Source organism: Urtica dioica, chromosome 5, assembly GCF_054948205.1.
Source record: "Urtica dioica subsp. dioica isolate 48M chromosome 5, U.dioica_male_clone48M_v1_H2, whole genome shotgun sequence".
NCBI classification, from domain to species: Eukaryota; Viridiplantae; Streptophyta; class Magnoliopsida; order Rosales; family Urticaceae; genus Urtica; species Urtica dioica.
Genome location: NC_142760.1, coordinates 34858747 through 34874468, shown reverse-complemented (window position 1 = coordinate 34874468; position 15722 = coordinate 34858747). Strand labels below are relative to the sequence as shown.

At 34.7% G+C, this 15722-nt stretch overlaps 2 protein-coding genes across 2 annotated transcripts; one reads left to right on the top strand and one right to left on the bottom strand.

Annotated features, from left to right (window-relative positions):
* The first annotated feature begins 3096 nt into the window (after positions 1 to 3096).
* LOC149398081 (F-box/kelch-repeat protein At1g55270-like) lies at positions 3097 to 8396 on the top strand. Its single transcript, XM_089614845.1, has 3 exons — positions 3097 to 3915; positions 6228 to 6811; positions 7361 to 8396. The coding sequence occupies exons 1-3, from the start codon at positions 3889 to 3891 to the stop codon at positions 8043 to 8045; spliced, it is 1296 nt and encodes a 431-aa protein (XP_089470971.1). The 5' UTR covers positions 3097 to 3888; the 3' UTR covers positions 8046 to 8396.
* Positions 8397 to 8515: 119 nt separating this feature from the next.
* EMB1187 (Protein kinase superfamily protein) lies at positions 8516 to 12657 on the bottom strand. The gene is made up of 11 exons (XM_089614846.1): positions 12421 to 12657; positions 11991 to 12082; positions 11784 to 11890; positions 11239 to 11344; positions 10658 to 10780; positions 10464 to 10555; positions 9789 to 9873; positions 9267 to 9372; positions 9113 to 9179; positions 8932 to 9024; positions 8516 to 8842 (listed from the first exon to the last, which is right to left on the bottom strand). The coding sequence occupies exons 1-11, from the start codon at positions 12552 to 12554 to the stop codon at positions 8714 to 8716; spliced, it is 1134 nt and encodes a 377-aa protein (XP_089470972.1). The 5' UTR covers positions 12555 to 12657; the 3' UTR covers positions 8516 to 8713.
* Between the last annotated feature and the right edge of the window lie 3065 nt (positions 12658 to 15722).

Sequence of the window (15722 nt, the reverse complement as noted above, 5' to 3'; positions counted from 1 at the left end):
TATATAAAAAATAATCAAAGTCTTAAGGGATTTCTTTTTTTTTTTCAGTAAAACAACTAAAATTTGGCATTTTCCATATAAAAAATAAAAAATAATTACACTTGTATATAAGATGTTTACCGATGTATAAATTTACATAGTTGCAACAAATTTATTAACCCCTGATATTTGCAATTTGTTTAAAATAACTAATTTGATGAAATTTAGACAAACATTGACCATTTTAGAAATTTAATGATTCAATTGACTATTATCGCAGTACTATCTTTGACAAAAAAAATTACTGTAATATTCTTAAACTCATAAGCCAACATATATGTTTTCTTTTTTACTCTAGATGATTAAATTTAAAACATCAACTATTTTTTTTATTTGCACATAGCATGATGAAAAAAATAAGGGCAAACCACCACTTAATCAAAAGAAGGCATCTTGACTATTTACTATTACACTTTTATTACATAATATCTTTGACTAAAAACTGTTAATATTCTTAAACCCATAAGTCAACATATTTTCTTTTAATCTAGATAATTAAAATTTAAAACATAAATTATTTTTTAAATTGCACGTGATGAAAAAATCAGCCTAAAATTAAGCAAAATAAGAGCATCTTAGTACAAAGATATAACACAAATCTGACTCACAATAAATTTAACATTGAGTGCACATGTTTACTTAGATGTGCATGCTTCGGATATAGGGAAATACACAAAGCAAATTACAATTCGAGTACTCATTTGACTCTTTCAAAATACTCACACTATTCAGTGGAGAGATCAGACAACCATGGTCCATTGATCATGAAGAGTATGATTTTATAATATGTATAGACAAATCTTTTATATAGAATTCTCATGCTGAGATTGTGGAAGACGACTTATATATCTGCAATTAAAAAAAAAGTATTACACAACGATAACATGAAGAGTATTCTGAAGACTCCGTGACTACGGAAAATCTGTTGCTCCAGAAGCTTTCACCCATTCCAACGTCGGCCAATCTTGAACCATCGGAATTGACTCCATCGACGGTGCATAAGACAACAAAACACGCTAGACAATGGGCTCGAATCGTCATACTCATTGATACGCCATTGACAGTTTTTGTTGAACCACTGCCGACAACGACTCTAGCCTCACACCATCGACGACAACAAAACTTTCAACATAAGTTATTTTCAAACACGTTCATTCATTTTCAAAAGTCATATGAAAGGGGTAATAGACATATACATGTTAATTTTTTCTTGTGCATTACCTCTATTTTCTCGGTGCTTCTACATTACCTTTGGGATTGGAAATTTGCCTTAAAAATACTCTCATAAGAAGAATGAAGAAGAACCCGTATACAAATTCAATATAATAATAACTATAAAAATAGATGGTCAACCTAATCCATTGCTCAACTTTGCACTACATAAATATAAAGAGAAATTGCCTCAATTACCACCATTTGATAAATTTTTTCCAATTTCCCACTAAAAGCTCAATTTGGCCAAAAATATTACTAAGCCGCTTGCACAAATGCAATTTTACCCTCAACAATTTATGTCAATTGCTGACATTAATGTCAACAATAGATGTCGATTGTTGACATCTATGTCAACAAATAGAGAGAACCCAAAACTCACAAATGTCAACAATAAATGTCAATTGTTGACATTTATGTCAACAATAGATGCCAATTGTTGACATCATGTTGAGGGTAAAATTGTATTTGTACAAATGGTTTACTAGTATTTTTGGTCAAATTAAGCTTTTGGTGGGAAATTGGAAAAACTTATCAAATGGTGGTAGTTGGAGTAATTTCTCTATTATATATATATATATATATATATATATATATATATATGAAATAGAAAAAAGATCTCTACTTACAAAACACTGTTCAAGGAACAATGTTTTTTTATAGAAAACTTTTTTTTTTCTTAAAAAAAAAGAGACTGGACCATAAAAATAAGTTGTGTTCATTCGTACCGATTTTTTTTTTTTTTTTTTTTTTTATCAAAAAGATAAAAATGTATCCAAAAAATTTTACATACATTTTTTTTAATCTTAAATATTTCTGAACATGTCTCTATACATTTCTCCCTTCAGACTAAAATATGTTAATTATTCCGCAGCAATACGCATGGTATATTGCTCGTCCTTTGTATAAAAGATCTCTTAACATCCTATGTAAATTGAGTCATTTGTTTTATTTAATCCTCGAGTGTGTAAATGATTTTAATTTTGTAATTTTCGGTTAGACTAACAAGAAGGTGAATTGTATAGCCCACGATCTTCGTCAATGGGCTATCAATACTCGTCTTTCGGAGTTCTGTGCTTTAAGGGATGTCCCGTTTTTTGTGCGGGATAAAATTGTGATTGAGACCGGTTTGGTACGAGCAGTTGTGGGGCATGGCGTTTTTTACCCTTAAAAAAAAACATAAAAAAAACATCCTATGTAAATCACTAAAAAGCAAACATCACAATACTAATAGAGAAACAAAACAGATTGTGAGGGAAAAAAGAACACAAGAATCATAGTGATATTATAAAGTAATTGGTTATCATAATCCAATCAATCACACCACCGTAAGAGGCTTATTAGTGGGGTCCTCAAAATAGGATTTTCTTTATAAAATACCTAATATACCCTTAGTGGAGTAGGAAGGAAGGGAAAAAAAAAATTATACACGGTGACCGTGACACAATGTTGATGCTTGTGGGTCAAACACTTTACACGGATGATAATATGAGAGAATTAACGGAAAAGTCTTTGTAAAATTTGATTTGAAATTTAATTTATAACTATAGTTGGTGGAGTTACTTAACTTTATAAACCCATGGCTTTTGGGTTTGTGGAACCCACTATATTATATATTTTTAATCTTCGCCTATACACTTTTTTTTTTCAAAATTATAAATGAGACAGAGTCATAGAGATACTAAATAATAAAAATAAATAAAAAGTGAGCTAAAAATAGGAAAAATAAATAATAAATCATTAAAAAATGAAATAAAAAAGTGAGCTAAAAAATATGCAAAATAAATAATAAAGTGAGCTAAAAAAAATGGGATTTGACCCTTTCATTACATTTACAGTGTTGAGAGAGTCTGAATTCAAACAACAGCTATCTTCCAATCTGTCCCTCTGTGTCTTCTTCTTGCGTTTCTATCTTCCACCATCGAAGTGTCATCATTTGAGAGCTACAAAAATAAAATAAAAACACCCATCTTTGTTTTTTACCTCCCAAATGGTTTAGGTTTTTCTTCTCTTCTCTCTCTCTCTTGTGTCACTGTGTGTGCTTGGTAGGTTGTGCCGTTGAATTTAATGGGCCCAAAACTCCACTGATGATTAATGGTGACAGACTCTCTCCATCTCTTATTTCACCACTCTCTCTCTCTCTAACTTCGATTTCGCATTTGGGATTTTTTTTTTGGGTAAAGGTTCTTCTTTTAATTATTTCTCGCCGAGAGAATTTTCTCTTTTGATAAACTAGCTCTTTTCGGTGGAGTCATATCGAAATTGGGTCTTCGATTTCGTGAAAGTGGGTTTCGAGGGTTTGGGGAGTTTATCGGTGATTGTTTGTTGAACTGGCTTCTATTTTTTGGGGTTCAATTTACTACTACTCTTTGATCTATTGAGACACTGAAGATGTTAGATTTTAAGGTAACATTGGGATGATCTTAAATCTTTGAATTCTTTTTTTCTTCTGATTTGGGAGACGAGATTGGCCTTAGTGTGTGTGTGATGTGTAAAGCATTTTGATGTGTCCAAGACATCATGATGATGATTGATAGAATTGCATTTGGGTTTTGAGTTCTTGCTTTGGCGGATTTGGTACTGGCAATTTGGGGGAGAAAAAGAATAATATTTATAAAAAAAAAAGGCAAGAGAGAAATGGAAAGAGTGATTCAGCCTCCATTGGTAAGTCTTCTTGTCTTATCTAATCATACTCATTTTGATTTGTTATTGCTCTTTGGTATCTTATATTGATATGCTAACATGAATTTGCTCTTAGGCCTGTCATGACAAAAATTCAAAATAAAAATGTTTTAGGCTAGAATTTTGATTTTGTAATTGATTTGTGTTTTGTGTAAGTCCTTGCTTTACAATTTTTTTCAGTGCTTTCATTTGGTACTGAACTCTCTACTGAGTAAGTTAATTGAGAATAGACAAAGATAAACCATGATGATGATTATTAAGCCCAACTTTCACTTCCAATAACCAGAAGCAAATAGCATTAGAATTTAGAACTGTCTGTAATCACAGTGATACAATAACAAATTATCCACTTTCTTATCAGGAAGGATTAAGCATTTTGGTCCCTATTAAACTTGAAACTCTTCTTCAGTTAGTCCTGTTTGAAGAGTCATAGTCTAGGCGTAGTTCTAGCTTCCTGATTCTCTATTGTAAAAGAGCCAAATAATTTTTAAACATGGCATAGGTATGTTATCTTCCACTTGTGTTCTTGCTCTGTTACGAACGTCATTTTAACCGATGGAAAATTGGATAAACGGAATCATACAAAGATAGTTTTCGAACTTTCGAGAGGTCCGCTCTATCCCACAAAAGGAATTTCTTCCTCTCCTACAAATCTCGTACAAATATCATGCATAAAATATCCCTTATATATAGACTAACAACTTTTAAGGCTATTCAGTTCACTAACAACATTAGATCCTGTATGTGTTGTTGAAATGACTAAAAGGACTGTTGATTCTAATAATTCTTATTGTCATAGCGTGTCTATTCAGAGTCATTTAGGTCCCTATTAAACTTGAAAATACTTCTTTAGTTACTCCTTTTTTTTTTCTCTCATCTTTTCTTTGTGTAAATCAATGAAAAATGGCGTGAAGAGTCATACTCTCGGCATGGTTCTAGCTTCCCGGCATAGGTGTTATCTTTCACTTGTGTTCTTGATTCATGTCACAAACCTCGCTCATTTCTACCGATATAAAATAGGATAAACGGAATAAATACAAAGATAGTTTCCGGAACACTTCATATCTTGTTGATATGATTAAAAGGGTCAATTTTAATAATAAAAAAATTCAGGTCGATATTCAGAGTCATTTAGGTCCATATATAACTTGAAAATGCTTCTTCAGTTAGTCCTGTTTTTTCTCTCATCTTTTCTTTGGTTATTTCAATGAAAATGTCTTGAAGAGTCATAGTCTATGCATGGTTCCCGCTTCCTGATTCTCCGACAAAAAAAATAAATAAATAAATAAAATTATAAACACGGCACATGTGTTGTCTTTCACTAGTGTTCTTGCTTTATGTTACGAACCTCGCCCATTTGTACCGACAGAAAATTAGGATAAATGCAATAATTCAAAGATATAGTTACCGAAATTTCAAGAGGTCCGCTCTATCCCGTAAAGGAATTTCTTCCTCTCCCACAAATCTCTTACAAATACCTTGCATAACAAAATAGCCCTTATACATAGACTACAATTTATAACTATTCTATATTCCGTTCACTAACTACCTTAGATCCTTCATGTCTTGTTGAAATAACTAAGAGGATTTATTTTGATCATAGTCTTGAAGAGTCATAGTCTAAGCATGGTTCCAGCCTCCTGATTCTTCGACTAAAAAGAGCAAAATAATTTATAAACACGGCACAGGTGTTGCCTTTCACTAGTCTTCTTGCTTTATATTACGAACCTCGCCCATTTGTACCGACATAAAATTAGGATAAACGGAATAGTTCAAAGATATAGTTACCGAACTTTCGAGAGGTCCGCTCTATCCCATAAAGGAATTTCTTCCTCTCCCACAAATCTCTTACAAACACGTTGCATAATAAAATAGCCCTTATACATTTCCGGTCTATAGGTTTTTGGTTGGGGACTCTCAACCCCGATTTCTGTTCTTTTAGTCTCGCCGATCTTTCTAGAGATTGGCCCAGCGTTTTCTAGCTTGTATTTTGCTTCTTCATAGTAGAAGCTTTCTTTTTTACTCTTTTTAATATATTTTCGAGTTTCTTTTTTTAAAAAAAAAATAGCCCTTATACATAAGACTACAATTTATAACTATTCTATATTCAGTTCACTAACTACCTTAATTCCTTCATGTCTTGTTGAAATAACTAACAGGATTTATTTTCATCAGTTTTGAAGAGTTATAGTCTAGGCATGGTTTCAGCCTCCTGATTCTTCGACTAAAATAGGACACTTTAAATCTTGTTGATATGATTAAAAGGGTCAACTTCAATAATTTTTTTTGTTCAGGTCGACACGACAGCGTGTCTGTGCAGAGTCGACGCGGGGCTGAAAACCGTGGTGGGAGCGAAGAGGTACGTCCCGGGGACGAAGCTGTGCCTGCGACCGGACATAAAGCCGTCGATACACCCGACGCGGACGAAACCCGGTCGCGGGGACCGGAGCCGGAACCAGTCCCCGCTCCTCCCGGGCCTCCCCGACGACCTCGCGATCGCGTGCCTCATACGGGTCCCGCGGGCGGAGCACAGGAAGCTCCGGCTCGTGTGCAAGAGGTGGCACCGGCTGTTGCAAGGGAACTTCTTCTACTCCCTGAGGAGGAGCCTCGGGGCCGCGGAGGAGTGGGTGTACGTCGTCAAGAGGGACAGGGACGGCAAGATCTCGTGGCACGCCTTCGACCCGGCTTGCCAGCTGTGGCAGCCGCTGCCGCCGGTGCCGCGGGAGTACTCAGAGGCGCTCGGCTTCGGCTGTGCCGTCCTCAGCGGCTGCCACCTCTATCTCTTCGGCGGGAAAGACCCTTTGAAAGGGTCGATGAGACGGGTCATCTTTTACAGTGCCAGGACCAACAAGTGGCACCGCGCCCCCGATATGCTCAGGTAAAGCCGATGAACCCTATATATAAAGCGATTTATCAATGTCAAAAGAAAAAAGTTGCGACACTTTGTGCTTGGACTTTTCTTTTTTTTGTAAATTTTTGGCTATTGCACTAACTTTGGACAAACCTTAGCTGATAGTAATATACGGTTTTGAATTTTTAGCAAAATAAGCCAAAGTTACGTTGTCAATATAAATATTGAACCCTATATATAAGCAATCTATCAATGTAAAAAAAAAAAGTTGCGACACTTGGTGCTTGCATTTTTTTTTTTTGTAAATTTTGGCTATTTCACTAACTTTGGACAAACCTTAGCTATTTGGCAAGTCCATTAGTTTCAATTGGCTATTAAGCTAGAGCACCCCTAGCCGAAATTTCAATTTATCGAAAGAAAAAAATAAAATAAATGCCCTATCCAATTATTTAGTTAGTTCATTGAAATGTTTTCGGTTAAGGTAGTCATTGTAAGAAGGGTCATTATCAATATCCATTCAAGTCGAACGATGGCAATTTAACGTTAACCCAAAAAAAAAATAACGTTTATGCACAGGCGACGGCACTTCTTCGGGTCATGCGTGATCAACAACTGCCTGTACGTGGCGGGCGGGGAGAACGAGGGAGCTCCGCCTCGGTCTCTGAGGTCGGCCGAGGTGTACGACCCGAACAAGAACCGGTGGTCGTTCATCTCCGACATGAGCACGGCCATGGTGCCCTTCATCGGGGTCGTGTACGAGGGCAAGTGGTACCTCAAGGGCCTCGGGTCCCACCGCCAGGTCCTGAGCGAGGTCTACCAACCGGAGAGCGACACGTGGCACCCGGTCTACGACGGGATGGTGGCGGGCTGGAGGAACCCGAGCGCGTCCCTCGACGGTCGGCTCTACGCTTTGGAGTGCAAGGACGGGTGCAAGATTAGGGTCTACGACGAGGCCACCGATTCTTGGAGCCGACACATCGACAGCAGAGCCCATTTGGGGAATTCTCGGGCCCTCGAGGCCACTTCTCTCGTCGCGCTCAACGGGAAGCTTTGCGTCGTGCGGAACAACATGAGCATATCGCTCGTCGACGTTTCGAAATCCGGCGACGACGACGATGACGGGACGGCCGCGGAGCATCTTTGGGAGACCATCGCCGGGAAAGGGCAGTTCAAGACTATGGTCACTAATTTGTGGTCGAGCCTTGCTGGGAGGAATAGGTTGAAGAGTCACATAGTTCACTGCCAGGTTCTTCTAGCTTGAACTTTCAAGGCTGTAAATTTACATCAGAACCAAACTTAGATGGGGTTTTTTTTATTTATTTTTTTTCTTTCTCTCTTTTCTGGTTTTTTCTTCTTTTGGGGTTTTATATGTTTATTTCTAAATACGTGATTTTGATGGGCTATTATGATATATCTGAAGGAAAACCACAGGTTTTCTTCTCAAGGGGATGGCAAGAGATGCAAAAAGTCTGTTTGTTTGTTCTACATGTAGGCATGAGAACAGTAGATAGGTGAGGATGTTTTGTTTCTCTGGCCATGCTTTGTATCACATATTATATCATATACAACGTTTTGTTTCCTGAAAGTATAATATTGTGTGATTGTTGTTTTTGCTGCTGTAAATTGCTCTACCCTCTGGTCTTCATCATACGTTTTTTTTTTGTAAATACAAAACACAAAAGGAAGTTTTAAGCACAGTATTGTTTTAAAGAACCAAAAGCACCCTGGCAATAACGTGGAAAAAATAGACCAAATACAAAATGTTATTGAACCACATCGCAACAACTTCAGGTTCCACGACGCCACTTATTTGTTTAGAGCTCTCTTAAATTTCTATAAATAGAAAATTACGGAGAGACGACAAAAGAATTTTACAGGTGAAAAAAGGATAACGAAATTTATTGTATATTACATGTCGAACAGAGAGGTTTAGGCCGACCCAGATTTCGAGAGGTAAGAAATCGCCATCGAGAAGTACTTCTCCTTTTGCTTCTTGTATTCGTTGTATCGAAGGAAGAAATATCCGACATAGTCGAAATCGATCGAAGATATTTTTGCCTACAGAAGAGGGGTTTCATTTATTTTAGTGACTTTTTTTTATGGTTCCATTTTTATCAGAAGAAACAGAATTGGTGAAATAGACTCACCTGAATTATTCCCCATAAAGCCCAGTATAAGTGTGAAGCCAAGGCATAAATATTAGCCTCAACATACAGACTTTCAAGGTCTTTTTCAGATGCCTGTTTAGAAATACACAAAGTGAAACAAGCCAAGGATGAAAACGGTTTGTTACTTGAAAAATATTCAATTTTGTTCACTTTTTAATACCTCTTGCGGATTGTTGGGTTGTAAATAATGCCTGAAGAAATGGAATTGCTCATCCTTGTCCGGGTATCTGAATTCAGACAGAAACGAGCAAATCAAATATTGTACATCAAAGTCAGATGTGATGACAGTACGAAAGGAGGGAATGTCGACTTACAAGTTATAGTCACAGTCATAGCCTGCATACTCGTTGAAGTGATTTCCAATGTCAAAGCCTCTATAGTTGTACGATCCATACTCGAAATCAATGAAATAGAGCTTATCTAGATATTCAATAAAAAAAGTGATTGTGTTAGCTACTTGTAACATGTTGAGGGAAAAAAAATAACAAAATAACACGCATAATACTACATCTATAGATTTAAGCACGTTTTAGTACACATCTACATACGGTGGGGGACAATTCAAGTCCCTTTTCGATTCAACCAGGTTTCGAGAATATAGATTCCTAAATTACCTTGGTGATCGAATATAAATGGCCGGAATAAAACTCAAGCGATGGCTTTATTAAGATCCCGAAACAACAAACTCCCAAAACCAGCTTAAGGTTCATTCAAGATGAACCATAGGCCACTAAGATTCTCTCTTCGTATTCAAGACCCTTTAATATAGGAAACAAGTACATCATTCACCAAATGCTTGAAAATAATGTAACTAAGTGGATGTGTTCCTGTAATACCTTCTTCCTCGTTGACCATTATATTTCCGGAGAGTAAATCATTGTGAGAGAAAACAACAGGAGCACTAAGACCATCCGTCAGATCCTGTTTATCCATCACGAAAAATATAAGTGTAAATTATATGATAAGTTGTTTAAGCCTTACATGAGGGTTTATAAGTGTATAAGTTGAAGTGAAAGGAAAAATGTAACTGCAAACCACTGATAAGATTTCTGTTTATCCATCACGAAACATATAAGTGTAAATTATATGATGTTGTTTAAGCCTTACATGAGGGTTTATAAGTGTATAAGTTGAAGTGGAAGGAAAAATGTAACTGTAAACCACCGATAAGATTTCTGTCTCCGACCAACATCCATTTTACAATTTTTTTTTTCTCTCCCTCATATTAACTTATATTTGCAATGACAAATCCCTCTCTCGTGAGATTAATTATTCGCAGAAACATCAACAATGGGCCTTCGATTTGGTTCTGGAGTGGAAAATCTAATGTAAATGACTGTTCACAATAATCTGTAATCTAATTTACCGAGTGTTTCTCATTGGGACTGATTCCTATGCTATGTTGTGCGGAAAAATAGAACCATATATTCACCCTGACATCGTAAATGTAAACGAAGAGGATTATGATTACAATGAAGAGGCGAGCAAGCTCTGAGTTGATGGACTAATACCTTGAGCTCGATGATTTCCTTATGGACCTCCTTAAAAGAAATGGTTTCATATATTCTTTGCTTTTCGCCATCATCAAATTTAAGATTGGATGCTACGGAAAAAGAAAGCAACGCATCCATAAGAAAATTGTACCCACTAAAGAGTGTATCAAATGTAAAAAGGGGCAAGTGAATCTTTTGTTTTAAAAAAATACCTTTCTCAAAGAACTTTAGCATGTCATTCCACAATTGGGGCTCCTTTGAACCTGGAACTTCAACTTGATGAAAGTCTCGGAGTTGCTTGGCTATTTCAGCAGCTAACTTTGGATTATTCATGTCTGGAAAAGCAGGGTAGAAATGAAATCATTTTGTTCGAGAGCTCCCAATTCACCAAGATGAAATCATGTTACTGGACAGGTGCTACGCCTGGTATCACCTCTCAATGATTCGCTATAAATCGACCAATAATTTATATAATAAAAAAAAAGTTGATCCATCAATCGTACTAAATCACACAAAGGGTTGTTTCAAATACAAGTCCTGGGAGTGTTAAATAACCACTGTGCCGTGATTTTGTTTATATTCATTTCCCAAAAACGTGGTGATTTAAGGATAAAACAAGAATCAGTTCGTGGAATTAAATCAACCTAATTGCTCTTTAATTAGGTTCCCGATACAGGAAACAAATAGATAAATTAAGTTCCCAATAAGAAGCTTGCTCAGATGACATGAACATTTAAATTTCTCACCAAAAAGAAAAGAGGCCATTAAAGTTTTCGAGACAGAAAGTCCTTACCTAAAGGAGTAAGTGTTCGAGCATTGATGAAAGATTGGACCATGCCATTGCTGAAAACAGCAAGCAAAACAGCACCGAACCCTGCAGCCGAGAGGTATTTGATGGCCTAAACAAAATTTATATTTATATACATGGAGTAATTGCAACACAACGCATGCAAGGAAAAAAGGCAATGACATTTTAAAATGAAAGAATCTGAAAACTATAGCCATTAGCTAAACAGTACTAGCATATTTCATTAAAATAATAATAATAATAATAATAATTTCATCTTCACATAAAACACTCTCTGATCCTAGCTTTACTTAGGCAATGATTAAGACTTAACTCCCGGCTTGGGCTTTGGAACGATTCAAGAATGCTTTGGTCCTCTGATGCACACAACTAACTATCAAGTTTCAATGTATGGAATAGGAAGTTTATTAATTTATTATCATTATTAAATCTCAAACGCTAACTCGAGACTTTCCTAATACAGATTCCAAACATATATCAACAACTAAATGTCTACAAAACCACCAAACTACAAAGCTTAATCATATTACCTGCAATTCACGTTCCCGATTGATAACATAATCGGTGTTAGGTCCATATAGCCGAACCGTTACAGCCACATCATTTCCATTCTCTTCCGCCACAGAAACTTTCAACACTGCAGCAAATTAAACTCCTTGTGAGAAACACAGTTTATTTTTCCTTTCCTTATATGATTTATGTACTCTACCACACAACTAAACCAAAGAGAAACTCACATAAATTTGTGATGCCACCAGAGACAGTCTCAACAGAGAAGCGTGAATTGTCAAGCTTAGACCATTGTTCAAACAAATCCTTGCATAACTCGCTGCAAAACCAAGTTCAACCTAATTTGTTACACAGAGAAATGCGTACCAAAATCTCTCTCTCTCTCTCTACACACACAACCATTGATAAATTTACAGCTAAATCAAAGTACAGCAATACATAAATAGACACGGAGTTCGGATCTTGCTATTTCTAAAGCAATCAATAAGCTATACTTAGCTCCTTCCCACGTATCATTTTAATTCCTCGCGAACGAACTGAAAAATCTCCATCGAAACAACAAAACCCTAAGTAATCGAAATCCGAACACAAAGTCACTGCTCGAGAGAGAGAGAGAGAGAGAGAGAGAGAGAGAGAGAGAGAGAGAGAGAAACTGACATGACGCGAGGTGTGACTAGAGGGAGAGACAAGGAAGGGTCGACCGAGAGCGACGAGTGGTGGATCTGAGACGTTGATTTCTCCGAAGCTTCCTCTGCTACTTTCATGGCGTTCCATACACTCACAGCTCCCATGGCTGTTGTATGATATTTTTTTCCTCTCTAATTTTGATTTATTTATTTATTATTGTATTTAATTTAGATTTTTAGAACGTTTCTTGGTGTAGATGGTCGTTTCAAAGCCAAAAGCTTGGGAGATTCTCTCATATTTATATAATTTTTGTTCGTAATCATGGACCCATGGTTAGGGTCCCGGTATTTCGCCGTGATGACGGATTTGCCCTTCTAGTTTACAAAATAATATTAAAAAATTAAATGTTTGGAAAATAATAAGTTTTAAGAAGAAAAAAATATATTCTAACAAATTAACCAGATTTTAAGTTTATAAGCAAAACTGATAAAATTTGACACAGTCTATGTCGATAACTTGAGACTTCCTCCAAGTTAATTTGTTTCAATTCACAATTTAGCTACTAAGACCTTATTTCTTTATTTATTAAAAAAAGATTAAATAAGTTTAATTATTATTGTTATTCAAAAATAAATGGGTGAAAAAAATTATTTACCCCGAATTGTGCTCAAGAGTCAAGTGTAAGAAGTTTTTTTTTTCCATCAAAAATCACTTTCATTTAATTTTTTTGGTGCATTCCATTGTTATGCTCGAAATTATTATTTGATTATGTTTTTTTTTCGTGACTTGAACTCATCTAATGAATATTTGATTTATAATTGAGCTAAATAAATTTAATTTAAAGTGTTGAAATTATACCTAATTTAATTTAATGATAATTTTACGTCACCTCCAATGAAGAAATTGTGGGTTCAATCTCAACCGATGTCATTTAAAAACATGAAGCTTTAAAAATGTTTTGAGAAGTGGTACCTAAGATAGTCTAGTGGTAATTCCACACCACTTCATGTGTGGAGGTCGTGGGTTCAATCTCCACTGCAGCAAAGCTGCCTTAAAAAAAATGTTTTGAGAAAAAAAAAAAAAAAACAACTCCGCAAGTAAAAATACCCCTAATAAACAAAGAATTTGAGTCAAAACACTAAATATATATATATATATATATATATATATATATATACACACACACACGAGGTGAGCTTGTATAAGATATGTGTGATGGAATAGCTATATTATTCACCTAAGTTTTGCCGAATTATTAACGAACTCGTCATCTATAGTTTGCTTTTTTTCTTTGGCTTCATTGTGGTTCTTTATTAATGACTTTTTAGGGAGATTTATTATATAAAAAAGGTGAAAATCTCAATCTTTTTTTCAAGTGCATTCACGGTTGGAACTTGGAATCTACTCCTTTTCTCTATCGAATGTTTTTTCCTTTTTCTGAAAGTGACCTTTGAGACGTTAAGAATGAATTTCTGATGCCACGTGGAATGTAAAATTCGCTCTAAGAGTTTCAATCAATCTGATTGCTACTTATAACTTAAACTATCGTTGTCAAGTAATGACTTCACTCGGTTTACGGCCAAAAGGAGAAGATGTATTTTTAACATTCTTTTTAACATTGAGATCCGATCTGAAATCAGACATTTCGTTTAGAAAAATAAAATGGGACAAGACAACTAGAATTGTAGTCCATCAGTCTACTATTTTTTTATAAAAAAAAAATCATTTTATTAAAAAAATTGTCCTGTATGTCCACAATGACTTCACTCGGTTTACGGCCAAAAGGAGAAGATGTATTTTTAACATTCTTTTTAACATTGAGATCCGATCTGAAATCAGACATTTCGTTTAGAAAAATAAAATGGGACAAGACAACTAGAATTGTAGTCCAACAGTCTACTATTTTTTTATAAAAAAAAAAAATCATTTTATTAAAAAAAATTTCCAGTATGTCCACAGTAAATTAATTAACTATGAGTAAAACAAATTCTTGAAAATAAAAATAAAAAATTATATCAAATAGTCATTTGAAACTAATTGATTATCAAAATAGTTAAAATTTCAAATTTTTGGCAAAGTAACTAAAATTATATTATCAAATTTGTTTTGACACCAAGATTAAATTTTTTAACGATTATCATAAGAGATTTATTAGTTTAAAAAAACATTGATTCTATGGCCATTTTTTTTAAAATATGGTTATTGCACATTTGAGCTATTTCACTAATTTTAGATAAATCTCGACTATTTTCCAAATCTAGTACATTAAACTAGCTATTTAGCAAAATTACCCTAAAAAAATGAGAGCTAACTAAAAAAATATGAGAGTAAACTAAATTAGACAAAGCTAATATGATATTTAAAAAAAAAAGGGTTCTATAACTATATCACTATATAAAAAAATTAAGTTTGCATAATAATCTACGTTCAATTAATTATAGTTAATTAGCCATTGATTCTATTAACTACAATCAAATTGACAACTTTTTCCAAATAATTCCTGCCTATTAATTGAGTTATTTGGGGAAACACAAACTGCATATTCTAAAGGAAAAATTACATAACTAGTCTAAAACGTGCGCCACTTTTCATATTTCACTCGTGTTTTCAAAACATTTCGGCAATAACTGTTTCTCTTTTCCGCGGACCAAAATACCCTTGTATTCAAAATCTGGTCAACAATTATTGAAATCTGGTTAACAGTTATTGAAATCTAGTAAACAGTTATTGAAATATGGTTAAAAATATTGGTATATTGAAATCTGGTTACCCTGATGAACAACTATTAAAATATGGTTAGCAGTTATTGAAATATGATTAACAGTTATTGAAATCTGATTAACAGATATTATGGGCATAATGAACACTTCAAAAATTAAAACGTTTATTTATAAAAAATAAAAATAAAAAGTTCAGCGGCTAATATTAAAAAAATTACAAAAAATGGCTATTGAATGCTATTTCAACTATTTTAAATGTAAACCAAACTAAAACAACCTAAAGAGAACACAAATAGCACCCCTCTTTTCACCATCAAAATTTCAAATCCAAACATCTATCAGGTTCCTAGAGCTAGGAGTAGGGATGAAAATATCTTTCAACCACAATTAACAATCCCTCACTAGGATGTGAGACCGAGATTGGCGGGAATGACAGTCGGTCGACATAAACCATTTTTTAAATGTATTTAATATGGCTATCTAATTGTACATCGAATTATATCGAAGAAGTAAACAAGATCGCTTTGTTTTTCTTCTTAACAACGTATGATTAAACCATGATTTTTTTATATAGAATTTAACAAGGACGTCGAAATGAATATCAGATTGCAT

What these genes read in the sequence shown, in the direction of transcription:
- EMB1187 (XM_089614846.1), bottom strand. Translation starts at nt 12,554, where the DNA reads ATGGGAGCTGTGAGTGTATGGAACGCCATGAAAGTAGCAGAGGAAGCT. An exon ending in CTAGTCACACCTCGCGTCAT is followed by an intron (nt 12,083 to 12,420) that starts GTCAGTTTCTCT and finishes TTGGTTTTGCAG; the next exon opens with CGAGTTATGCAAGGATTTGT. An exon ending in ATCGGGAACGTGAATTGCAG is followed by an intron (nt 11,345 to 11,783) that starts GTAATATGATTA and finishes AATTTTGTTTAG; the next exon opens with GCCATCAAATACCTCTCGGC.
- LOC149398081 (XM_089614845.1), top strand. Translation starts at nt 3,889, where the DNA reads ATGGAAAGAGTGATTCAGCCTCCATTG. An exon ending in GAGTGATTCAGCCTCCATTG is followed by an intron (nt 3,916 to 6,227) that starts GTAAGTCTTCTT and finishes TTTTTTGTTCAG; the next exon opens with GTCGACACGACAGCGTGTCT. An exon ending in CGCGCCCCCGATATGCTCAG is followed by an intron (nt 6,812 to 7,360) that starts GTAAAGCCGATG and finishes GTTTATGCACAG; the next exon opens with GCGACGGCACTTCTTCGGGT.